The sequence below is a fragment of the Gracilinanus agilis genome, chromosome 2 (genome assembly GCF_016433145.1).
Source record: "Gracilinanus agilis isolate LMUSP501 chromosome 2, AgileGrace, whole genome shotgun sequence".
NCBI lineage: Eukaryota > Metazoa > Chordata > Mammalia > Didelphimorphia > Didelphidae > Gracilinanus > Gracilinanus agilis.
The window spans coordinates 89,755,817-89,782,476 of NC_058131.1; the positions used below are offsets into that span (position 1 = coordinate 89,755,817).

A 26,660-nucleotide genomic window follows, 5' to 3' on the forward strand; every position below is an offset into this window, starting at 1 on the left:
ATCTAATCAGAAATATTTGTTTTTCCTTAATTTCTATAATGTATATAAACCAGTCCGTGGAAGGTACTTTTTCAAGTGCTTCTATAGCTATAAAATTCTTTTTCTCTCAATTAGTGACCCTAGGACTAAGCACCTTGATTTCAATTTCCCTATAAAATGAAAACTTAGGTTTATGTAGCACTCAAAAAATCATAGTGTACTTCTTTCTTCTGTAGGTAGTGTAAGTATTATCTTTTTAATTTTACAGAAAAGGAAGCTGAGAAAGATTGAATGGGTTGGCCAAAAGTTACCTCAGTAGTTATTGTTAGTTGGACTTGAACTCATGTCAAAGTACAATGAAGGTCTTCTCGCTTTAATATCACAAAGGAAATCTATAACAGAAAATATTACTACAACCATCACCATTTGCTAACTAGATAAAAATTATGAGCAAATTATTATAAACCAAAATGATTTTTTTGAGTGATTTGATCATATCCACACGAGTTTGTTGACTGTTCTCTCACAGTGAGTTTCTTGATTTACTTGCCTGTCTTTACCTTCAGAGCTTCCTCTATATGAAAATCAATGCTCCTTCATCCTTTAGCTTTGAACAGTGAGGCTAACTCTAACAAGTAATAATAAAAGCAGGGGAAAATTTGATGCACTTCTGCCTAACAAAAGTTTGACAAGTGAAGTTTTATATGTAGGCTTAAAAATATGTAATTATCTATAGTTCCATAGTAGTATGGCATGATCTCCAAAATATTATCTATAGAAAGATTACTTTTGTTTAAACAATCTAAGTCTGACATTCAGAATATGGCACCTGGTGTTTTTGTTTAGGATAGAAGGCAAAATAAATTAAACCAATGATATGAGCACAGTGACAATCTTTATCTAAAAATAATTGAAATTATGGTGCTTATCTCCAGAAATAATTGTCCTCTTACACATTTCAAGTGTGACTAAATTTTAAGGCCTAGTAACATTTAGAAAGAAATATCCTAACATATTAACTTCTCAGTAATTTGATGGCACTAGGGTGTTTGTTTTTTAAGAGCTTCCTTTTAGGCCTTGCAAAGCACTAAGCAGTTACCTAAAGATGGACTAAAAATGCATTTCTCCCTGAATCCTCATTAATATGTATCTATTTATAAAATTCCCAAATAAAATATTTTCTCAAACAGAAATAAGGAATAAGATATATGGAAAACAAAGAAATTAAATCACAAAATGTTCCCATTGGTTACATGAATAATTAAAAAATGATTATTATGCATACAAACATTTCATGAGCCATGCATGCCCACGTCTCTGCTACTCTTAAGTGCCAGAATGACAGTGTTAGACTGGCAGAAAGACTCAGGTTCAAATCCTGCCTCCAAAACAAGCCATTTGACCTTGGGCAAGTCATTCATCCTTCCTCAGCCTCAGTTTCCTCAAATCTAAAGTAAGAAAAATATCAATAGCAATTAACTCACAAGGTTGTGAGAATCAAATGTGATAATATATGTTACACATTTTGAAAGCCTTTTAAGAAGTATTCCATAAGTTATTTGTCTCTGAACCTATACATTGTTTCCACTCAAAAATGTGTGTTTGAGCAATACTTAGGAAGAATAAAGGATGAGAAACCCCCAGAAAATGTTAAGTTTCAATCTGAAATAATTAAACCGAGATATTGGAAGATATTTTATAATGTGAAGGACATCCTACTTCAGTTTCTCAGCTCCCAAGGTTGCTATGTCCTGAAAGATTCCCTTGGGGAGTTCCTGGGAAGACAAAGGGAAGCTTCTTGTTTCTACAGAAATGCAGGAATGCACACATTTTTTCAGATATTGGGAGGAGGTAGCATAAATGTTGAATTGAATGGGTTAAAGTTAAGTGTTAGGAAAAAAAAAATCAAGGCCAGTCCCATTTGAGAAAACCCAAAGGAAAGCCAAAATTAAAATCAGAATTCTTTCAGTATACAATTTATTAGGATTCCCAAACATTCTATCCCTATAACTTTTCTGGTAAGAAAGGTTTCCATACACTGCTACCAGTATTTTCTATCCACATGACAGCTAATTAAAGCACCTGTGTTTGCTTGGGCTGAGTGCTTTGTTTTTCCCTGCCTGAAACATTTTCTAGTGGATTTTAAGTAGACTTATGAGCACTTTTATGAGCTAATATCCATACCAACAGTATCTCTCTAATATCTGATAGATGAAACCCTCTGTCTACAAACAGGCACTTACCCACTCAAGTCTCAGAAGTAATGACATTGTAGGATTCTACAGCAGGGTAAAAAATGAGCCGTGAAACCAAATGTCCCAGTGAGGGCATCATCTCCTGAATTCAGATATGCCAAAATAGGTTAAGACTTTCTCATTCTGAACCTGCTGCAGCTGGCTGGAGCAGGAAGGGACCTTTCTCTTGTCTTAATCCTGTCAATTGCCTTGTTCATCTGCCACGCAACACTACATTCATCTCACGGTAAGATTGGCTCAATGTTACTTTTCAGAGATCTCTCAGTTACAGTGACTCATCTCAGCTTCCTAATAACTACAGAAAGGTTGTCACTGTTCATATGTAATGCAGTGGACTAAAAGGAAGGGCTTTCACAAATGGAATATTTTTTTCTCAAGTGGACAAGTTATTTTGGCATATGTGTGAAGGCATATCTATAAAGTTCTCTTTTTGGGGCCTTTGGGTGGGAAGTTCATATCGAATTGAGGAATCAAAAAAGAAACTAACTAGAAAGTTTTCCATTTTTCATCAACAAGGGTGGGATGGGAGACACACTTCATCACCTTATTCTGCTTAATATTTTAATTTCCAAAATGTCTGTGTTTGTAGATGGAGAAAATAGGAAGCTTACTGAAGTGTTTGTGTTTTATTTCTTTCCTCAGATGCAGACAGACACTCAGAAGTATCTGGAAGTCCCCTAAAGAGCAAAAGCACTAGAAAACCTTTGGCATGTATCATTGGTTATTTAGGTGGGTATTTTGTCTTTGAGAAAAATATACAAACATTTATTTTCCATGTTAGGCCTATGTAGTAATTCTTTGTGCAAAATCCCTTCAAAGCTCATACATACTTTCCAAATAATTTAAATTAGATCCATTCAGACCTCTATTTGGTTATGAAATTCCAGCTAGAAATTACACTTGAAAAAACAGTCCTTTACATTGGGTTTTTTTCTCCTGCTTTTACTCTGAAAACTCTCAAACATAAGGGTCATTAGAACTCTTTGTTCCATTTGCATGGAGAAACTTTAATGCTGTCATAATTAAGAGTGGTATTGCCATAAAAAGATTGTTAGGCAGTAACCTCATGATTTCTTTGCAAAATTCTAGATGAATAATTTATATAATGATGGTTATTAATATACTTAAATACAAAAATGAGATTATATGCACGCTTGAATTGTTTGTTAGCTTTTCATTTTCTAATAAAAATGAAACACATACCTACATTAACATTCAATCTTCTGTCAAAAAAATATATAGTAATCCTACTATGTGCTTTAAAGACACTCAAGCTTTCTCAAAATCAAGACAAGCACCTTTGTTGGAAATGTTATCATCAGAGCAAACTACAGTTCCACAGCTCAGAACAGCTCTCTTTATACTTGATGTCCTGCCAGGGAAAAATAGAGTTCTTAAGATGTTCACTTTCCATTGTTACATGGACATCATGGTGTATTGGATTAGTTAGTTGTTATAAAGTGCATTCAGATTTCAGTGTGGATTTGTGAGTCAGAAGACCAGAGTTAGAGCTCTAGTTCTTAACACTCTAGGACCATGGGCAAATTACAACCTCTAGAGACTCAGTTTCTTCATTTGTAAAATGGGGGTGAAACTTGCATTGCTACCTTGTGTGCCTATTGTAAGCAAGGCGCACTTAAAAGGGATATATAAATCTGGGCTTCTATTATACTCTACTATAGGATTTGATTCCATTATTTTCTTTCAGGAGTTCCTACCCTCATCCTTTATGAAGTTTTGAAGGAACAGAATATTCCATTGCACTGAGTGTAATGGGGGACTCCTTTAGGCCAAGTAACTGTATGGACATGGGCCAAGTTTGAGTAATGTGCGTAAATAGAATTAGCTCTAAAAATCTCCCTCTTACAAATGGCATAATATTTCCATGGGACAGAGAGCCAAGAGGTAGTTGGCCCAGAAGAAACATGCCAAAGGGTACAGCAAATTAAGGGATTGCCTCAAGCCTTCATTTTTAGGGGGCACTTTTGGTACCTGATTGCTGAAGATGGGTTGTGATTTTACAACAAATGGAAAGAGGAGACCGATTAGTTGGTTCCAAAAGAAGGCTGTGGTAGTTAACAACTAGCTCTGAGAGGCACACCCCTCCCTGAAATTCTTCATCCTTTGTCTTCAAGAGGAAGGGTCTATGGATGCCTGATTGGCAGCAATATGCCTATTCCTCCTTCAGAGTAAGAATTCATATGGCGCAATTTATCCTGGATCCTACACTCCTCCTGTTTCCCCTCATTTCAGATCCTCAGGTCTGCCTCGTTTTAATCTAATTACAGATGGAGATGTAAAATGGTGACCAGATTACTTGGGGAAATAGTTCTAGGTTTGATTTTAAACCTACAAAGTAAATAGTGTTAGTCAGACTTTTCAAGGAGTCATCTCCCAGAAATCTGCCGATTTCTAATGCAACATCCTTGCCATGCTTCCAGTGAGGAGTCAGATGCCATGTTCATTCCTTTAGTAGGATAGATGTTCTGAGAGACCTCAAGTGGCTGCTTTTGCATATAGTCCCCACACGGGCTCAGATCTAGAGCTCAGGAGGAGAGCAAACCCTTTTTTAGATAAGTAGAACCATGGTAACCAGCACTTGAGGCTGATTCATTATGTGCTGCCTTGAAAAATACACTGGTTCATAAGGAAATGATTTTTAGATCATTAAAAAATGAGATATGTACCTAGTCAGCATCTAGAATGCATGGAAGTATTTTAATAACTTGTTCCTTGTTGAGAAAAACCTTATTTCTTGTCAACAGAGATCCATCCTGCAAAGAAACCAAATGTACTAAGATCTACGCCAAGCCTGCAGAGCCCATCTACTAAACGGATGCTTGCCACCCCAAACCATGCATCTCTGAGCATCCTGGGAAAGAGAAACTACAGCCATCACAATGGCCTGGATGGTATGTAAGCCTACCACCAAAGGGAGACATTTATAATAGGCTGAGACTTTTTCTCCCTTGCTGGGGTCACCATCTTGAGAAATGAATTATAAATATGCTCCCAACAGACATCCCCCTGTTACTCTAGCCAAGCATCCATACTTGCAATGAGATGGAGAATTTGCCCTTGCCACTTTATATTAAATTTAATTCAGTGACATTCTTCCAGTTCACTACAAAGCTTTGACGTTTTTTCATCAGTGTCCCAATATGGGTAACTAATAGAAGTGATCTGAAATTCAGATATATTTAGTCTGTATTTAGGAGGTTGCTTTTCCTGCCTGAGAATGTCTTTTTCCTGGCTCTTAAAACCAAGGAAAAGGTTGACTGCCCAAATCAATTTCCTTGAACAAATGTGATGATTTTGCATTGCATCTGAGTCATCAAATGGCCTCAGAGGGGCCCTTTTACTGTACAGTGGTCACTTTGTGGTTAGTGCTTGCCCTTTCCACTTATAATCTCTGCTTTTTTAGTACTTGGCTGGGCTGCAGGTCACTAAGGTAGCTAGCTGGGAATACTTGGAATCAAAGGCCATGCTTTGCTTGCAATAAACACTCAGTAAAATCGCACTGAATAAATGAAAGACTAAGCTAGTGAAAAAATAGAAAGGCAGGATCATAGTATATTAACTTTAATATCATGATACCTATGTTGGATTTGCCTATACTATAATGACTTTCTTCAGTTGGAACTGAATTATAATTTTTGCTTGAGTTGCAAACATATCTGGAATAAACCAGCCAGAAAATGCATTATACATTTCAGAATTTTTTGAATATACAGCTATCATGGTTGTTTAAATTTTCACATGTTTCTGTGAACAAAGCTGTTTCCTCAACTCATGCCTTGTTGAGCTCTAAGCTCTCTCTATGACAGTAGGTTACACAGGAAATCCCATAGGACGAAGATTTCCTTGGTAATGCTTTTCTTCCACCTGTCTGCAAAGTTTTGATGGTTATAGTTATGACTAGCAGTGAAAATTTGGAAGAGGTTGGTAGGAAAACTGATTACAAATCTTTGACCACCAGTGCTGTGTTATAAATGTTTTTGGAGAATGCAGACCATCTTTCAGCCCTTGGAGCTGCATCCTTCAGGCCTTTGCAGAAATATTTACCTGCTCACAAAAACATCAGCTAACTGTTCCCACACTAATCAAGATCCCAGCTATAATATGCCTACAGCTGGTACAACTGAAGTCTAAGGAAGATACTTGGTATAGTTAACTTTTATTTGATTCTTTCTTGTCTTCAGCCTCTTAATTTAATTCCAGCGTCTTGGGTCCACATATCATTAGGCAATTTGAAGTATATAGCCTTTGTGCTGTTTGCTATAGAAAATCACATCTTTCTTTCTGAATACTTTTTTGTCTTTGAGGAATGTGATCCTAGCCACAAAGGTACTAACCACAGCACTAGAATATTTATCAGTTGTCTTTGCTATAAAAAGTACAGAAGTTGATGAGTAGAACAGTGTCCTTTAGCTTGGACAGAAAAGACACCTTCTTTAGATCTGGCAGGAATATTTTATTAGTTCCATTCCTAGCATCTCCCCCCACCTCTCAGGTATTATAGTCATCCAGTCTTACTGGCTCTTAATACTTTCTCTGTTCTTTTACCTAAGGGAAGAGTATATATTTCCTGAATGCTATGTTAATAAAGTAGTGGTAGGGGGTGCTACTTCCTTGGAAAAGACCAGCCTAATCTGGGGTCAGTTTTCAGCAGCAGCCATTTCCTCTTTTTATGTGAATAATTAAAAGCCAGTTCCCTGGTCCCCTCTTTCTACTCACAAAGAGATACAGGCACACAAAACAGGGTCCTGACACAGAATTTGTGTATTCTCAAAGAACAGATAACTGAGACACTACTCCTTGGACCTAGACCTGAATGGGCAGGCTTCTCCTGAAGCCCAAATACTCACACAAAAGAACAATAAGGAAAGGACTGAGACTAAACATGGAGGTCCCTGGTTCATAGGATCTTCCGATGTTCCTTTGGGGGAATCACTCTTCATTTCTTGACAGTAATTTGATCTCCATAAACAAAAGTTTCCTGGTCATATCTAGAGTAGCACTAAACTTTAGCCACTGTCAATTTTTATGAAAAGCTGCCTATGAGCTAAATTCAGAAAAGAGAAGTACCAACTGATCAGTACTGTTTCATTTCCATAACTCCTGCCACTTTTCTTGCCTGCTCCAACCCCATTTATTCATGCGTTCTCTGGCCTGGAATCTTTTTGCACTTCCTTTCCTCCATGGCATAACTTTCCATAGGAAGAAAGCAATTTTTGCCAGAAGGACATAAAAAGCTACTCTAACTATGAGTTATAATGGACCTTTCAGATCAAATAGTCCTACTTCTTTCATGGTAGATGAGGAAACTAAATATTAATAAGTTTAATTGACTTGCCTAAGGTCAAAAAGGTATTAAGTAGAAAAATTCAGGGTTCAAGGCCCAGGCCACTTGGTGGAACAATATATGTAGTGACTCTCTTGGAACTAGTCAGAGAATAAGAGAAACCATATTTCTTTGGGAAAGGAAAAGAAGGGGTTTTTTTAAACCTAAATATAGAGTTGAAAGGGACCTCAGAAGTCTTTCCCCTTATTTTACAGTTGGGGAAACCAAGATCAAAGGAATTTATGACTTATTCAGGATTACAAAGGTATTGTCAGAGGCAGTTTTTGAAGCTAGGGTTCTAATTCCAGAAACAGTGCTCTTTTCACTACACTGTATTATTTTGAGAGTATAATTTTATACTTTCTTCTGTGCAGTGATATGGAAAAGGTAACAGAGTGTTTTGAACAAGGCCACATAGCTAGTGTGTGTCAAGTTTAAACTGCAGTCTTTCTGACTCCAAAGGTAGCCCTAAACCTGACTTCTCTGAAAATAAGGGAACAATAATAAATTACCAGTAATCTAAAGGGCAACAGAAAGATACAGGACAGGTATACAGATAGGTATACATGTGTATTATTGATTGGCAAGTTAGAATTACTGACTTGATTTTTTTTTTCTTGTGAGAAAGAGGGAACAAGGCATGAACGAAGAGACAATCTAAATTCAGAAAATGAATGATGAGAATCTATATTGAATAAAAGGAGATGGTCCAGTGACTCCTCAAGAGTATAGGATAGGGGCTGCTGGGAAGCACAGTGGATTGAAGGATTGAGCACCAGGGCTGGAATTGGGAAGACCTGGCTTCAAATCTGATCTCAGACACTTCCTACTTTGTGACTCTGGGCAAGTCATTTCATCCCAGTTGCTTAGCCCTTGCTACTTTCCTGTCTTAGAATTGATACTAAGATAGGAGGTAAGGATGGCGGGGCTGGGCTGGGTAGGGGGTGGGGAGAAGACTATATAATAACATAGGAATAACCATTAAGGAAGGCTTCCCGGGGCTATCCTTCCTGAAAAAGATAAAAACAAAGAATCATACAGGGTGAAAATGACAGGTGGTAATCCACACCCATGGAGAGAGTGTCCACATTAGTGAGATGATGGCTTCATTTAAGTTGCAACGTATAGAATGTATACATGTTTAGAGATGCATGTCACTAAGAGGTATTTACATATGAAAGTACATGTGTGTATATTTGGGCTCTGTATGTAGGAAATTCATGTATTTTTTGATATGTGTGATCAAATGTAGTTAAGTCCATGTACCAGGTTCCTATTGTCTTTATTACATCTTTTGATGTATCTAAGGTATATTTTAGCTCTGTCCTCTCTTCTCTCTACTCACTTCTTACCTTACTCAGGTTTTTTTATGTTGGCCCTCAATCATACTTGTGCTGCCTTCCTAACTCTTTGTGTTTCTTAGATCATAATATAACTATCAAGAAGATTATGGTAGAGTCTTAGTGTATCTGTGGGTATATGTGTTTGTACATTTTCACCATTAATAGGAAAGGCAAAGGTAATGTCCATTAAAGGAAATTTCCTTTGATGAAATGTGAGGAAATGACCTTTTTCTTGAATTTCATTATCTTTTTTCCTCTGTTCCTTACTCCAAAGAAAGAAGGACAAAGAAACCAAAGAACGAAGGACTGAGAAACCAAGATGATGGTCTATTTAATCATAGATTGTTACCTACTCTTAGGACTCTCCTTATTCTCCTGTTTGTTTGTTTTTTTCTTGCCAACTTCATTATTAGAGAGAAGGGGAAATTAAGGAAGAAATTCAAGTAAGGAAGGGATGGTACTGGACTATCTAGAAAGGTCATACTCTTAACATTTCTATATACTTTTATACCTTTTATTTTATTTTTTTTTTAATTTCCAAGTAGGACTTTTTTATCTTAGTTATGTCTTGGTCCAAATTCAAGGAAGTAGAATTTTTTTGAGTCAAGGTAGAAGTGATGGCATCCAGAAAAGAAGGAAACCTTAAAGGATTTTAGGGTTTGGAATTTCAACTGTTTCTCATCATTTGAAATTGTGTTGATGATAAGAGGGAAATTTTTTTAGGAAACTGAATTTTTTTCAACCAATATTTATTGATTTATCACTTAGTTTTTGTGGTATATTTGACTTTTCATACAAAGGAAATATCATCCTTTGGGATTAGTATGGTTTCCCATTTTTTCCTACTTGAGATATCAGGTATTTGAGCCCTTGTTCCTTCCTTTTGGGCAGCAAAAGAATATAATTATCAACTCTCCTGGGAAGAGGGCATCGCATTTGAATCAAATTTCTGTATATACAATATTGTCATCCAGGGTATCCACAGGATCATGCATGTGCCTTATTTCTGAAATCAGTTATTCAACATCTCCAACTTCTGGCATCTGAGCTCCAGGAAACTGGTGGCAGTAAGTGATGCTGTGCCAGTGAGCAAACTCTGGGGATACATATGCTGTCCCTGTGAATCCCAGCAGGAATAGATCAGTAGGAACAGCTGATGGCACTGTTCTTTCTCTACAGGCCTGGGCTGCCTTCTGTCACAGTTTATATGCCATTTCAACAGACACAAAGGATTTCCTGACTTTAAAATCTGAAATACTGTTTATAGAAAACTAACAAACTTTATTCAAATGAGCAAAAAAAGCAGCTCTGAACTTGCCTCTGGCAATCCTTTATTGAGGCATACTATCATAACCTGGTTAAATCAACTAGAGCATCTCAGTGTTTCTTATTATTTGAAAATGGGCCACTATATTTCCAGGGCTTATTGAATGTGAAGCCATGTGTAAGAGCAGAGAGTGTGTTTAGATTGTCTTTATGTACTCTAAAGCTATTGAAGTCTGAGTGGAAATGGGGGATGGAAGGAAGATGTATTAGGTAATCTATTATACTTTCCTGGAGTGTTGTGGGATAATTCCAGATTGGCCATCCAGGAACACAACATTGGGCTTCTCATGAAGAGGTCAACCTAGAGCCAAAATCATCTGGCTCCATTTGGAGGTGCCACTGTCCTGTACTCTGAGTGAACAACTTCTTTTCTGTTAAATATGTGTCCAGTTTAAAAATTCATTTATTTGGATACTGTGCAAGAAGCCCACAGGAAAGTAACTGAGGCCCTAGCAGGTATATTAACATCTGTATCTGAATATCTACCATGCCTTTATCCCTGAATGCCTAGATGTATTGGTCATTAGTTTGTTAGAGTATTGGTAGTACAGTCTCCAGATTTGCAGAAGGAACTAAATTTTGGGTAGTTGAAATAAACTCTAGGATGATTTTACATGTCTATATAAATGAGAAGAAATGTTTTAATGTGGGCAAATGTAAGGGTAGTACATTTTGGAGTGCATCTTTCAAACTACATATATAATGAAGGGCTCTGAGTTCAAGGCATGAAAGTCATCCTAGATTATTCCCTCTAGACATAAACCCAATATGCCATTATAGCTTGAAAAACTAACTAAACATTACATGCCATCAAGAACAGTATTAGAAATGTAATAAATATTATTCTATCCTTGTATGAAACTACAATGAATATTTACTGTGACTATAGTGTACAGTTCTGATTGTTGAACCTAAAGATAGAAATAATGGAACCAAAGACAGCTCAGAGAAAGATCTCCAATTCAATGAATATTTATTAAGCATTTACAATGTTTACTAGAAAAAGAGAAAGAGCCCTTACACTTAAAGGGCTTACATTATTTTGGGATATGACCCAGTGTATTTGTGGGTTAGCATGAAGTGAGGCTGCCAATGTAGAAAATAATTAAGAGTAGGATTTTCTAGCTTGAAAAGCTAAAAACTAAGAAAAGAATGCCATCAAAGCCTATCAATTCATGAATGCTTAGGTGAAAATAGAATTATTTACCAAATCCTAAAATACTAGAATGAGGGAGTACCCTTTGAAACTTGAAAGTCAACCTTTTGGATAAACTAAAAGAGGTAATATTTCATATAATAGGTAATAAATGGACACTCATTTTTCTAAGAGGTGTACTGGAAGGAAATATAAAGGAATTTTTAAAGTATTTGACAGGTTTCTAAGTGAAAAGGCCATGAATGGCTTCTAAAGGAAATTGAACTAAAGCTTATCTTTATTATGCTTAATTAATGTTCTTCCATAGCACGTCCCCTGAGCCTGCCTTTTTTAGTAAAATACTGGGAAGAACCCTAGGTCTTACCCATTTAACATGTGGGGTTCCAAAGGCATAGCTCTATCTAGGATTGTAATGGCTCTTTTTTTTACTGGTTTCTGTTAAGGTATATGCTCCTCCCAGAGGTACTTATGACTTGAGGATAATCTTTTATTAACACTGCAAGAGAGACAAAAATAGAATTGATATTGCTATTAGAGTATACTATCTGGACAAAAAGAGGGAAGAAATAGGGAATTCAGGAAACATCACAAACCTGGCACAAAACATGATATATTAATGTTTGGGGGACTTCAGTTATTTCAGCTTCTGTTAGAGGTTACACTATCTTCCTCCAAAATAAAGCAGCTAATAATTTCTTAACTTGGCTTAATGATCATTTCATCCCTGTTTGTTTATTCTTTATACTAATAGAAAAAGTTGTATTTATGTGTTTTATTATGATATTAAAAATATTTACAGATTTCCCCCACTCTGAGACGTCTATGTAACAAAGGAAAAATAAGGCAAAACTAATAATTCATTGACTTCATCTGAAAGTACATGCAACATTCCACATCTGTTGAACCCTCAAAACTATTTTTAATAACTTAAAAAATTTTCAGTTTCACATTCTATTCCTCTCCACCTAGCTCCTCCCCTTTGAGAAAGCAAAATATACAATCCCCATTATACATATATAGCCATGCAAAATATATTTCCATGGAAGTCATATTCTGGAAAAAAAAAAGGCAAGAGAAAGAAAATTATTTCCATCTGCATTCTAAGTCCATCAATTTTCTAACTGGAGGTTGAGAGCATTTATATCATGAGTCTTTTCAAACTGCATTGGATCATTGTATCGATCAGAGTTACTAATTCTTTCACAGTCAATTTTCCTTCATTATTTATAAGCAAAATAATATCTTACACATTCCTATGTAATAATTTGTTCAGCCATTCCCCCAATTGATGAGCATCCCTTCAGTTTTCAATTCTTTGCCACCACAAAAAGAACAGCTCTAAGTAATTTTCTTCATATGGAGCCTTTTCTTTTTTCTTTCATCTCCTTGGGGATATAGACCTACTAACAGTATTATGGGATCAAGAACTTCTATTTTAAAGTTTTTTAAAAAATGAACAAATCTATTTTCTCTCCCTCCTATTCTCATTCCACTGAAAAAAGAGAAAACAAAACTCGTAACAAATTGTCAGCCAAAAAAGAGTCCCTCATTAGCTGTATACAAAAATTTGATTTGACACTATCACTCTCTTGTTAGGAGATGCATAGTATATCTTATCATTCTCCAGAATGATAGATAGTTATTGCAGTGATCATAATTTTTAGAGCTTTCAAAGTTGTTTGTCTTTACAGTGTTTTGGTATATAAATTGTTCTCTTGATTCTGCTCATTTCATTCTTTGTTTATGAATGTCTTCAAAATTTCATCCTTCAAAGAGTGAAAAAGAGCAAGAGGAGATTTCATTCTGGAATCACTCAGTGGTCTGACTGTACAAAGACATTTTATTCAAGACTGACTCCTTATCAATAATAAATCATTTCTTATCTATTAAAATGTAATAAATTCCTTTTTTCTTTTGTTGCTCTTAATTCCACACCCACCATGTCCAGCACCTATTAATTCTTTCCTCAAAAAAAAATATTAATTATAGATAAATAGATATGGCGCTTTTGTGTTGCTTATCAGTCTTTGACCTTTCTTATTATTTTTTCCTAATTTCCTAATGTATTTTTTTCAAACCCTTATCTTCCATCTTAGAATAAATGCTGAGTATTAGTTTCAAGACAAAAGGGTGGTAAAGGCCCAGCAAACAATGACTTGCCCAGGTCACATACCTAGGAAGTGTCTTGAGGTCAGATTTGAACCCAGGACCTTCTATTTCCAGACCTGGCTCTATCTACTGAGCTACCTAACTGCCCCTACTGCATTTTTCACCATTCTCACCTATTCTGACTTTTGCATTGAAGTTAACAAATAACCAAAGTATAGGTGCTGACTTATTTGGAGGACCTTTGTGAGAATCTTAAATAAATTTTATTTATAGCATTCTCTTGATCTACCAGCATAGTGACCCTGTCAAAAAAAAACCAAAACTACATTTAATTCAGTAGGGCAAAAGGCTGCCTTAAAAGGTCTCTTTCAACATGGGTGTCTCCTATAGAGACATCAAAATTATTTAATATTCCTTAGAATACTTAACAATAGTGTGAGAACCTCATTTGACCATCCTCTAATTATAAATATCAAGCCAGGTAGAAAAGAGGAAAATGTGTGCTCACCAAAGATGCCAAGGATGAGAATCCAGCACAGTCTTAGTTGAAGAGGGATTCGTTATGGATGGTGAGACTTTTCAGATGCTCCTATTTCTGGATGTCATTGTACAGTAAGCCTAGGAATATTATAGAACCATCTAAAGAATATGTAATGTTTTTAAAGATTAGGGCAGTTTCTGAATCTATAAAATGAGCTAGAGAAGGAAATGGCAAACTACTTCAGTATCTTTGCCAAGAAAACCCCAAATGAAGTCACAAAATGTCAGATATGACTGAAAAATGACTCAACTGCTTAAAAAATTTTACTTATTCTCATAGGGAAAACTAAGTGGATAAAAACTGCTTATTGATAATAATATGACTTATACTTGGATGAACAACCTACAAATTGTGTGTGTGTGTGTGAGTGTATGTGTATGAGGGAGAGGGTGAGCATGTGTAACACACACACACACACACACACACACACACACACATACATTGGGTCTAGAATCAAACAAGAAGAAAAACATGGGTTAGATTGCCTTCCGAAAATTACAGAGTTCTTTTAATGTTCCTAAATTTCATAAGCAAAACTCCATCTTGTTAACCAACACTAATATTGTTCCAGTAGTGTGTTGTTGCAATTTGTGAAGCAAGTCTCCAATGAATTAAAAATAATTATTGCCCAAAAGGCAGTAGAGATGCACATGAATCAATATGAGCAGGTTACAAAATTTAAAAGTTAAGGAACTTTGAAGAACACGGAGGAAGGATTTCATCAAGGAAATTTATGATTTAAAGAAAATAATCTGGCCATTTGACTAGAGTAAGGGACAAGCTTATTGCTCCACTGGTATCTTCACAATATCAAGAGAAAGTGAGGAAGATCTCCAGTATATGTCGAGTGACTCCATTGGTGAATTTGTGGGAAGAAAAGGAAAGAGTTTCACAAGCTGACCCAGTCTGGATAGTTTATGTTTGGCAGTGTCGAAGAGAACATCCAAATTGAAAAGATCACAAGTCCAATTAAGAAGATTTCAGCAAAGTCTTTGATCAAGTCTCCCAAGCTATTCATGGGGAAAATATGGCAAGTTCCACTATTAATACATGAGGTAGATACAGATCTGGTCTAGCAGCTGGATGCAGAACTAATAAAAGAGTTTAATTTTTAGTGATTTTTAGTGGAGCTGCTCAGAAATCTAAATCAGTGATTTGGATAGACTAGAAGTGATCCATATCAAAATTGCAGATGACATAGCTGGATGGGATAGTGAGATGTAAATCAGATTCCAAAATGATCTTGTCATTGGGCAAAATTAAATAATTTAATAAGGTTAAGTCTGAAACCTTATACTTAGATTTTTTGAACTAACCTTACCTTCTGTCTTAGAATTGATATATCAGTTCCAAGGCAAAAGAGTGGTAGGACTAGGCAAATGGAGTTAGGTCACTTGCCCAGGATCACATGGCTAGGAAATGTCTGAGGCCAAATTTGAACCCAGACATTTCCATCTCCAGACCTGGTACTCTATCTGCTGACCCACTATGCTTAGATTTTTTAAAAATCAGCTTCACAATATGAGATGGAAAAAGGTCAAGTCAACAGCATTTATTTAGATGCTAACTGCTAGGATTCAAAAGAAAGACAAAATCAGTCTCTACTCTCAAGGAGCTCACAATCTAATGCAAAAAATTATTTCCAAAAAAATGCAATAAGGTATGTATAGATTCACAAATTCATGTGAAAAACGATCTATGGGTTTAGTGTACTTCCAGGTCAATTGTGCTATGGCAACCAAAAAAGCTAATGCTGCCTTCAGCTACTTGGAGAGAGGCATACTATCCAGGACTAAGTTGGTGATAGTCTCATTATACTCTACTTAGGTCAGACCATTACTGAAGTTTTGCATTCATTTCTGGGAGAGATAAATTGGAGAACATCTAAAGAATGGTCAAAAGTGCCAAGATCATGCATATACTAATCAGTTGGAGGAACTGGGAGTGCTTTACCTGGAGAAAAGAAGATTTAATAGGGCATGATAACTACTTTCAAGTATTTGAGGAGCAGACCTCTAGAAAATAAATTGGCTTTGTTCTGCATGACCTCAGAGGGCAGAATAATGAATGGATGGAAATTACTACAAGAGAAATTTAAGGGAAAATGTAGTCATAATTTAGTGCTTTCCAAAGATGGAATGGGCTCCCATGGAAGGAACTGGATTCCCTCTCCCTAGAAGGCTTTCAGCAAAGGCTACATGATGACTTGTCAGATATGCCCTAGAAGCATTCATATTCAGGTACTAGACCAAAAGAGCCTCCATGGTCTTCTTCTGAACATGAGATTTTATGATTCTGCATCAGCTCAGTCCCTTGAGAAGGGAAGTTTTTGAATCTTCACTTAAACATTGACATCTCTCCCTTGGATTGGTGCACTATGCTGCTAAAGTGATTGAGGCAAGAAGGGAAACTAGTGGAGAGTTGAAGAGCATCTGGATAGATCTGCCCACTCTTAGCAAACTAGCATTCTAGTGGAAATACATTCATCTTGGGCAACCTCAAATCTCTGGTAGAGTCTGCCAAAAACCTCCCTCAAAACTGTGTTTTGAAATCTCGTGAGTAACACAAGATGGTATTGCTATAGTCTGCAGACAACAACTGTTTTTCATTTACTCATTCCTACCAGGATTCCTTGATTTCTTCAAGCATTCCAAAGGGAGATGAAAGCTCACCCTTCCCCTTGGGGTTTTCATTGCAATTTGGTGGCAATTTGAGTGATTATTTCAGTGTTTGAATTGGGACTACATTGGTGAGCTCCTCACCTTTGGTGAAATGTTCACAACCCATTTGGAGAACTCACTTTGTAATGACTAGTTTTTCTATGCTAACTTCTTGGTCACTCCCATAGCTAGGCCGCTGGTAGCACAGTAAAGTTCCGGGCCTGGAATCGGGGAGACTCATCTTCCTGAGTTCAAATTTGGGTGTTAGATGCTTACTAGTTGTATGACCCTGGGCAAGTGTTTTAACCCAGTTGACCTCAGTTTCCTCATCTACAAAATGAGCTGGAGAAAGAAATGGCAAATCATTTGAGTATCTTTGCCAAGAAAACCCCTAATGGGGTCACAAAGAGTTGGATAAGATTGATGACTGAACAACAACAAATTGTTATTGAGGTGGCTAAGAGAGTCAGTGAATAAAGAGCCATGCCTGGAGTCAGGAGGACCTGGGTTCAGTTCTGGCCTTAAGACACTTGTTGCCTGTGTGACCCTGGGCAAGTCACTTAACCCCATTTGCTTAGCCCTTACTATTCTTTTGTTTTGGGACTAATATACAGTATTGATTCTAAGATGGAAGGTAAGGGTTTAAAAAAAATCATGACTGATTTATTTGCATCTTTAAAAAATAAAAATACCTTCAGTCACATGTATCTTCCCGTTCCCTTTCTGTCCCAATTATATTTCCCAAGGTGTTCACAGAACAGGTGTCAGCAGTAGTCTAAGCTTGCCTCTATGAACATTTCCTGATCAGTTTAGGATTAGATTATGTTCTAAGTGGAGCAAAAGCTTTCCCTTACTGACCATTAGCTTCACATTCTGCATTGACTGTACACCTGCTGACCCCAATTCTCTCTTTTTCTCTCTCTTTTCCAGAACTCACATGCTGTGTTTCAGACTGAGGTGTCCTCATCCCATCCTCCAAACCAAGACTCTCTTCACTGTCCCACTGATGTTCACAGCTTTGGCTTAGGAAGAGGCACTTGTGCTCCTGGCACATTCCAGCTTGAAACCCCCATGACCTGATCCCACACAGAGTCGATGGCCCTCAGTGGGGAAATTTGAGTTCAGATCCCCAAAGCTACATCTCCATTTTGTGAATCAATAGCACCTCCCTTAGCCTCTCAAGATACTAGCTGCCCAAGAGCAGGACCCATTTGGGAATGGAGGAGATGAAAGTTTATACTACCTTAACCTAGTCTCTCTGCAGCCCTCTAGCATCACAGAATTTACAGTTTTTCTCTTCCTCCTTTTGAGCACATAAATGGTCAGCTGTATCTCCTAGAATGAAGCAAGACCTGAGCCCTGCTGCCTTGGAGAGACAGTCACATTTCATGGATCAACCCAACTGTGGTTTGTGAGGCTCTGTAATTGTGTCTAAGAGGGGGTATAACATCTTTCTGAAAGAATTCATACGAAATACGCTCATATATATACATATATATACAGCCTGCTGTGACATCTTTTCTCCTTTTCCAGGCATCACAGTCACATAGCTTTGATACCACCTTCACATAACTTCCTCTTTGATGCCAACCTCTTAGTTGTGTGGTTTGGGTTTTTTTTTGTTGTTGTTGTTTAGTTGGTTGGTTTTTTAATGGAAAACTGTCTCTCCCCCTGGGCAGCAAGATTCTCCAGAATTATCTGTCTCAAGAAGCAGAAATTGCCTTTTGTGATTCTGTGAAAGCCTCTTTCCTTGTCTTTTTATTGTTGGATATAGCCTGAGGCCTTAATGTTCACATGTAGCTCTTAGATGACCTTCACTCCCCTCCCTACCTTCTAGTGCTTAAACTTTGCTTCAAATTTGTCATAAATGATATGACACAAATTATTTTCTTCCCTTTCTAAGGGGATGTTCATTCTTCTCCCTGATGATGATCCAGGTGTTCTGAGCTCCTGTTTACCAAGTGATCCCTGCAGTTTATCCAAAGGACAGACCAATAGAGGATAAACTGGGGCTGGGTCTCCCCTTGAATGGCTGAGACAAGCTGAGACTGACATCTGTCCACCAAAGGACAACTTTGCCCTTTAGGTAGATGGAAGGGGAGAGGAAGAGAGGGAGAGAGGCAGAGAGAGAGAGGCAGAAAGAGAGAGAGGTGCAGAGAAAGAGAGAGAGAGAGAGAGAGAGAGAGAGAGAGAGAGAGAGAGAGAGAGAGAGAGAGAAACAGATCTTGGAGGCCCCAGGGAATCAGCATGAGCACAGGATTGCTTCTCTTTATCTGTTGACTTGAACACCCATCCTCAGCACCAGTCCTTTGTGTCTTTACAACTAATCATCAGCTGAGGCTGAATTAAGACAGACAGACAGACAGACAGAGAGAGAGAGAGAGAGAGAGAGAGAGAGAGAGAGAGAGAGAGAGAGAGAGAGAGAGAGAGAGCGCGCGCAAATAAATAATTCTCCCTGGAAAGGTGAATGTGGCCTTCTTTTCCCAAGGTCAATAGGCAGCATGTAGATGACATCCCTGAACCTGACTTTTCACATACATAACTTTTAAGTCCCATTTCTCTACCACCTAGAAATAGGAGGGAAATATGTAGGAGCTATAGGCACACGCCACATTGTTTTCAGACCACTGTCCCTACAATATTTAAACCTCTAGGAGTTGTGAGACAACATTGAATTGAATGAGCCTTAGGGTCCCTGTTTCTCTGGTTAGCTGTATCCTTAATAGATGGATTTAAGTGAACATAAGAGAACGAGATGCACAATGGGATGATACTCTTGGTAAAAGTTTCAATGATTTACTTGACTTCCATAGATGTTAATTGCTTTTTTTTTTTTTTTTATGAGGGCAACCCAGGAATATTTCCAGGTCTGTTCCCTGGAGTAGTATGAGTTAATGACTGAGTACCAGAAAAGGAGCCAGATAAATGGAGACCAGAATGAGAAAAGGAGATCAGGGGCTTAGAAGGTCCAAAAAGATTCCTTTAAGGGTGGCCCTTGAGGTGAAGGGAAAAAAAAATCAAATTTGTCTGCCTGCTTGCATGGGCTACATGATAGACCTCTAATCTGTTCCTGTTATAAGAATATTTTTCTTTTTGCTAAGAGACTAAATGACCCCTTGTCCTCTTCTGTCCCCCTTGAAAACCCTTAATAAATGCAGCCTTCTGATTTGAATTTGGCCATTGATAACTCCATCCTCTGAGGATGTTACAAGATGGACCATTCACCAGGTTCAGGGAGTTGTCTCTATGGGGCCAGGCTTTAAAGGGTATGAATAGTATCCTAGGCACTGGACCCAGGTAACTTTTTACATTCAACATTGAAAGGGTGCTGGCTCCCTGTAAACTTCATTCAAAAGGGAACCTTTGTCAATTTGAAGGTTCTCTGGAGCCACTCCCCAAGCTTCCTAGAAGCAGGCTGAAATGTAATGCTGGTGGGGGATTGAAGGGGAGAGTTTTAAAAGTACCACTTAACTTTCTGATCCAACTTCATCTGACTATCAGACTCATTTCTACTTTAGAAGGTTTCTCCGACTCTCCCATTCTGTGACTATAAAATCCCTATAGCATGGCAAGTTTCCCTGTAGTCTGATCCATATATCCCAGGGAGTTTTAAACACACACAAACACACACACACACACACACACACACACACACACACACACACACACAGCAAAGTAAATGTGCATAAAAGCTCTGCTCTTATGACTGAAGTCACATTAAAGCTGACAATTTTTATCTATGCTTGCATCACTCCCTTTCTGTCTCCAGTTCCTCCCTATGGCATGAGTAGTTAGAAGAAAACTGAAATAAGCTATTGGTCAGGTTTTCAACATTTCTGTTAAAATTCCAACTATCTCAGAGCCCAATTTCCATTAGCCTTGGTCCATTAAAAAAAAAAAATTAAAACCCTTACCTTCCATCTTAGAATCAATACTGTGTATTAGTTCCAAGGCAGAAGAGTGGTAAAGGTTAGTCAATGGGGGTCACACAGCTAGGAAGTGTCTGAGGCCATATTTGAACCCAGGACTTCCCGTCTCTATGCCTGACTCTCAATCCACAGAGCCACCGAGCTGCCCCAGCCTTTTTTTTTTTTTTTTTTAGATTTTTAAAAAAAATTTAGACCTGGTTTTAGTTCTTCTGACTACAATGATGAGATTAGACATGCTTTCTTCCCAGTAAGGTATATGCCCAATTATACTAAGTTCAAATAAGGGCTGGGGGATAAGCTGCTGGGAGATGCAAGAAAATAAAAGGATTCAGGACCTGGATGGTGGTTTGGATTTAAAGGACCCATAAAGTCCCTTCCAGCTCTTAGATTCTCTGAGTCTACAAGAAGTATTCTTTCTGTAATCCAAGAGTCCTCACTTCTGTTAGGACTGGAGATACTTGAAGAAGGGAGAAGTCACCTCTCTTTGTGTTTAAATATCACACATTGAGGATCTGATGCAACCAGAAGATATGTTGATTGCTTCATTTGGTTCAAGGGGGCTATTTCCCCAACTCCACTATGCTTCCTCCCAGCTACTACCACAACCCAGAGGCTTTGTCCTTGCTTGTATCATGGACCCCAACTCACTCCCTCGCCGTCCCCAATGCTTGTGGTGTTGCTGTGAGTTACCAGCGCAAACCAGGCATTCTAGAAAAGGAACCAGACACAGAGAGAGTAAGGTGCTGGTCCAGAGTCTCACTGCCACTTGATGGCAGAGCTGGATTCCATCTGAGGTCTGACTTCAAAGCCAGTATTCTTTATATGATAGTGCCATGGCTACCTCTAGTTAATTTTGTGAACATCCCTGAGAAAAAAAAGGGCAAAGCCCTTGCTTTCCAGTAGTTTAGCCTCAGGAGTCATACTGCACATTTATTTTTAGACAAATAAATCGAAACCACCGTCAGGGTCAATAACCTGACCAGATTTTGTGTTTCACCACCCCTGAAAGTTTCTGATTGAACTTTAATGATGACAGGGGATTAAGTCTGAATGAGTAGTGTTCCTTATTATTCCCTTGGCCTCAAAATCCCCAAGCTGCAACTGGGGAAAATCTCTTTAGATTCTAGATAGTTTGGCCCCAAACCACCCCCAGGAGAAGCTGCTCTGACATGGGAAGAAACAAGTGCAATGTTTGTACCCATTCAGATAATGCTTTCCATGAAATTCCTTAATCAGAAAATTAAAACCGAGCTCAGAACTGGGTTGGACTTATGACCTTCCCCTGTTTTTTGTTTTGTTTTGTTTTACTTTTTAATCAAGGTTAGGGAAAACATTTACGAGAAATAAGTAATACTTTCTAATCCCTCCTCCCCAATGAAGATTGGAATCTCTAGGAAGCAAGAAATAGGGAAGAAGGCAGGAGGTAGAAAAGAGGCATACTAAAATCTCAACCATTCTCTATTTTAGAGGAGACCTGCAGATTTCTGCTATTGTCTAGTTTGGGAGAGTTTTCAGAAAATGAAGGTGAGGTGGTGGGAATATCCCAGAGATAAAGCCCTGAGGGCATTTACATTTTTATTTGTAAAAGTAAAAAGCTTGGACTCTTAATTTGGAAAGGTCCTTCTAACTCTTAAAAATTAATTTCAAAAGGAACTACATAGGTGAAGGCAATAAACAGACGGTGGCTTCATTGCTCCAGAAAAGGCATTCTTAATCTGGGATCCATGAATTTTTAAAATATATATTTAATGTATTTAAAAGCATTATTCTGAGAAGGAATTCATAAACTTTGCCAGATTGCCAAAGGGGTCCATGATACACAAAAACAGGTAAAGAGTACCTACTCTAGAATGAATAGAATCTGGAGTGACAGTGGATAAAATCACAAAGGAGACAGAAGAACGGCCTTTCCTCAACTAGACACCAGAAGGAGGGGTCTCTAGGAGTTGGATTAAGGTCACCTTAAGTCAGCCTGCCTCACCCAGGGATGGGCAATGACTGAGCAGATTTATTTCTCCAAAAGTGAACTCGGCCTACACATATACTTAGGTTCCTGAAAAATTCAAATAAATTCATAGAGAATGGATCCCTAATGAGTTATTGAGGAGAGAGAGATTTAGAGACGTCCTTGATCCCTCAGGATGCTCTTCAGGAGGCCATCTCAACCTCCACCAACTTCTTGGGACCCTAATGGAGATAAGATTTTAGGATAGAATCTACGGAATTTAGCCATCCCTGCCCTAAAGATAAAATGTCATTTTCTTTGGGGGTGGATTTAGGTGAAAAGATGGAGTTGGGGTAGGGGAAGGATCAGTCTTAAGGCATACTTAGTAGGGCTCAACAGAGAGTTTTGACTTACATGTGGATACCCGACTCAACACCAGGTACACGTCCCTAGGGGAGGGTCTTTGCACCATCAAACACCACACATACAAACGCACACGTTCACTCCCTGAGTGCTTCTGGTATATTTTTGTCCCGAACTTCAGTGATTTAGTGCTGTGGCCAAGATCACAGGAACAAACACCAGACACAAGGTTAGATGTTCCTTCTGTAAGTTTGGTTTATTAAGGCAGAACAGGGGAACTAGTAACAAGGGGGCTGAACTTAGCTTTGAGGAAACCAAGCATGATCCATTTCCAAGCCCCTTCGAAGTCCTAGGACTCTATCTTCCAAGGCCTGTCTCACCACTGGTTTGAGATTGGGACATGGAGAAGTCTTTCGTATCATCTGAGAAACCCATCCCTCTGCAGCCATATCTGTCTAGCTCTCTTCTTTAGAACTTTTTTAAAGTCTGAGAGCTGACTGGGAAAGGGCAAGTTCACTAGAAAGGTTCTGTTCCCATCAGCCAAAATTTGTACGTTGGAGCCCAATGACCAGTGTAATCAAATCCCTTTGTCCAAGTTTCTCAGATGTTTTCCTAATGCTAGATAAGACTAAGGGGGGAGTAGGGCAAAGAGTTGGCTTGGCTTCTTACCTAGAGACCAATATCTGGACCTAATCCTGCAAAGTTCCTGTATCTACCCTCCTTGAATCTGTCAACCTAGCTGGATAGAAAGAGTTGCCTTCATCACCCTCTTGTTCATCACTTATTCGAGCTGACTGGTCTCCCTTACAGAGCAACACCTTGCTCTGGTGGAGGAAATTGGGGCTAGAGAAAAGGTAGAGCACAGGATCAAGGGTGCTGTTGAGGTAGGTGAAGGCCAGTGCTCCATGGAACAGCTCTGTGTAGATGTTGAGGGCAGGGCAATTATTGAGTCGCTGAGCTAGGACAGAGGCTATAGCGAAGATAATGCTGGGCAAGAAGCAGAAGATGTAGACAGTGACAATTATTCCCAGTACAAGTACTGCCCGTCGTGTTCCTGCTTGCTTGCCCAGGTTCCGTCGTCTGATGGTGAAGATGATGCTGAAGATGGAGAAAAGGATGATTCCCAGTGGCAGAAAGAATTCCAGCCCATAGAGTATGTGGTGCCAGCGCTGGGCAGGGTTTGTATTGTTTGTTGTAAAGCTGAGACAAGAAGCATTGGAGTAAACAGGCTGGACATTGTTCAGGAGTTGGGGCACATTCATGAGCAGGATGAGCACCCACAACCCCACAGAAACCTGGGCTGCTGATCTGACAGATGCCCGGCTCAATGTGTGGTGGGGCCAAACCACCTTCAGATAGCGATTAAATGCAACAGCAGTAAGGAAGATAATGCTGGCTGTACGGTTAGTGGACATCATGAAGAGGTTAGCTTTGCAGGCACCAGGTCCAAAATTCCATTTCTGGCCATGGCGATAATAATCAATCCGAAAGGGTAAGTTGATGATCAGGAGGAAATCAGCGATTACTAGGCACAGGAGAAAAATGGTATTAGATTTCCAAGGTTGGATATGGACACAGAAGATGAAGAATGCAAAGCCATTTCCCAATAGCCCTACAATACACTCCAAAGTCAGCACTGGTGCCAAGAAGGCTGACAAGATAGGGGTTGCTCTCAGGTCGCAAGTGGACACTTTCTCTCCCGACATTGTACTTCAAAATCTTGAAGAGCTGGGAAGACGATGGCTTGGACCACTGCAAAGATCCTGAAGAATGGGAGATCACTTCAGATTCTCATGTTGCCCATCCAGTTACCTTCAATGATGATCACAGGACTAGATTCTACTAAAACAAATAATAAAGCTAACTAGAGGTCTAAAAGTCAACCACAGGAAATAAGACGGCAATAGTCAATTGTGTAATATCCGTGGGTTTCCATCTGATGTTCTCACCACTTATCAAGATCAGAAGCAAAGAAGAACTTTCAGTCCCACTACCGCTGTGTTCTGTTTGACCTCCTGAGGGGACCCCAAGCCTAGCACTGGGGTTACATTTGCCTGAAAAATGACACAGAGCTGCCTCCACAAGAAAACTCTGTGTCTGGTAGAGGGAGGGGTGAGAGGTGGAGTGATGATTTGCCTCTCTGATTCTAATTCCTCTAAGCCCTGTGGCTAAAGTAATTTATTCCCCAACCTATCCTGGGCTTTAGGATACGGGATCTGACATCATGCTCTGATACTCTGGGATTAGTCCAGCCTCTGGGTTAGAGAAAGATCTTTCATGGCCCACCTCAGAGGTCTGATTTCATAGCTGAAAATGATCATTTTCACCACAAATTTACTTAGTTTAAACATTTTACTTTGGTTTCTTATTTATTCGTGAACATGTTTTATCATTCCTCTCAGATTATAAATTCTGAGGACAGAAACTGTCATTTCATCTTCATATACCCAGCACTTAGTACAGTTCACGGTCAATATTTAATACATATTTGCGGAATTGAATTGATTCAGAGATGAGGGCTTTGCATCAATTCAAATCAGACCTACTGTTTACTGAACTTGTACAACATACAGTTCTAGTAACTGGACTCTTACATTGTTTATTGTAATTAAGCCGCTCCGCCTTGTTAACTGTGTTCTTGTCTTGTTTGTGAGCCTGAAGTCACTGCTTTGGTGCCTAATCCCTTATAGTCCCCAGGATCTGGATTCCTTTCCCTGTGACCCCCTCCCTGCTGGCTGCCATCAGGCTACCCCAATGTCCAGCTCAGTTTGGCTGCCAGGACCCACCTGCTGCCCTGCCTGGCTGCTTCTCTGCTTATTCAGCCTGACATGGCACTCCCTTAATGTAATGCCCTTGGACTTTCCCACCCTTGGATTTTCCCAAGCTACCTGCCCATCTCCAGTACATCTTTCTAGTTCCTGAAAATCATGGAGAAGTAAGTAGACACAGGGCAGGAAATAGACCAGATGTGTCCTGAGGAGGTTAGACAATTTGCCTTTCTTGAGGCTCTTATCTGACTCAGCGACCTCTGGGAAACTCCGGTGCAGAGTAGAGTGCCTGATACTTAATAAATGCACTTAATAAATGTTGGTTAAAATGAATTGAATTGTTGAATTGACTCAAGTTCACACAGGCCCATCACAATGGTATGGGGTGATTCTCTCCTGGTCCCTCAAATTTGTGTCTTTTGAGTGCCTACAACACCTGAGCTAGAAGTCTCTTCAACCAAGTCCCCATTCAGTATGGGATCATTTTCTGTCCGCTTCCGAGAGACCAGGGATTTCTCCTCCAAAAACTGGCCCTGTGAAGAATGGCACTTCCTCTTTCCCTTCTTTCAAGATGGCCTCTCAAACCACATTTACTGCAATCTGGAATTGACAGCCACAGATGAGCATATTTTGGGAATCCAAGCATAGGAATCACATGTATATTACATATATGTGTGTGCATGTATATACATATTACACATGTATACATATAATACAAACATGAATATGGAGTTATTAGTTACGTCAATGACTATTTTTTTAACCCTCACCTTCCACCTTAGAATCAATACTATATTGGTTCCAAGGCAGAAGAGCAGTAAGGGCTAGGCAATGGGGGTCAAGTGACTTGCCCAGGGTCGCCCATCTAGGTAGTGTCTGAGGCCAGATTGGAACCTAAGACCTGTCTCTAGGCCTGGATCTCAATCCACTGAGCTACCCAGC

The 26,660-nt window shown here is 38.8% G+C and overlaps 2 protein-coding genes across 2 annotated transcripts in view; one reads left to right on the forward strand and one right to left on the reverse strand.

Annotated features, from left to right (window-relative positions):
* MTA3 (metastasis associated 1 family member 3) overlaps positions 1–18,876 on the forward strand; it is a 195,598-nt gene extending 176,722 nt beyond the window's left edge. Inside the window, exons 15-17 of the mRNA XM_044659459.1 lie at positions 2,877–2,963; positions 5,000–5,146; positions 17,644–18,876. Of these exons, the coding sequence (XP_044515394.1) occupies positions 2,877–2,963; positions 5,000–5,146; positions 17,644–17,669 (260 nt within the window). The 3' untranslated portion in view covers positions 17,670–18,876. The remainder of the gene's footprint in view (positions 1–2,876; positions 2,964–4,999; positions 5,147–17,643) is intronic.
* Positions 18,877–23,639: 4,763 nt separating this feature from the next.
* Positions 23,640–26,005, reverse strand: OXER1 (oxoeicosanoid receptor 1). Its single transcript, XM_044659460.1, has one exon. The coding sequence runs from the start codon at positions 24,654–24,656 to the stop codon at positions 23,640–23,642; it is 1,017 nt and encodes a 338-aa protein (XP_044515395.1). The 5' UTR covers positions 24,657–26,005.
* Between the last annotated feature and the right edge of the window lie 655 nt (positions 26,006–26,660).

Coding starts and splice junctions, on each gene's coding strand:
- OXER1 (XM_044659460.1), bottom strand. CDS start 24,656: ATGTCGGGAGAGAAAGTGTCCACTTGCGACCTGAGAGCAACCCCTATC.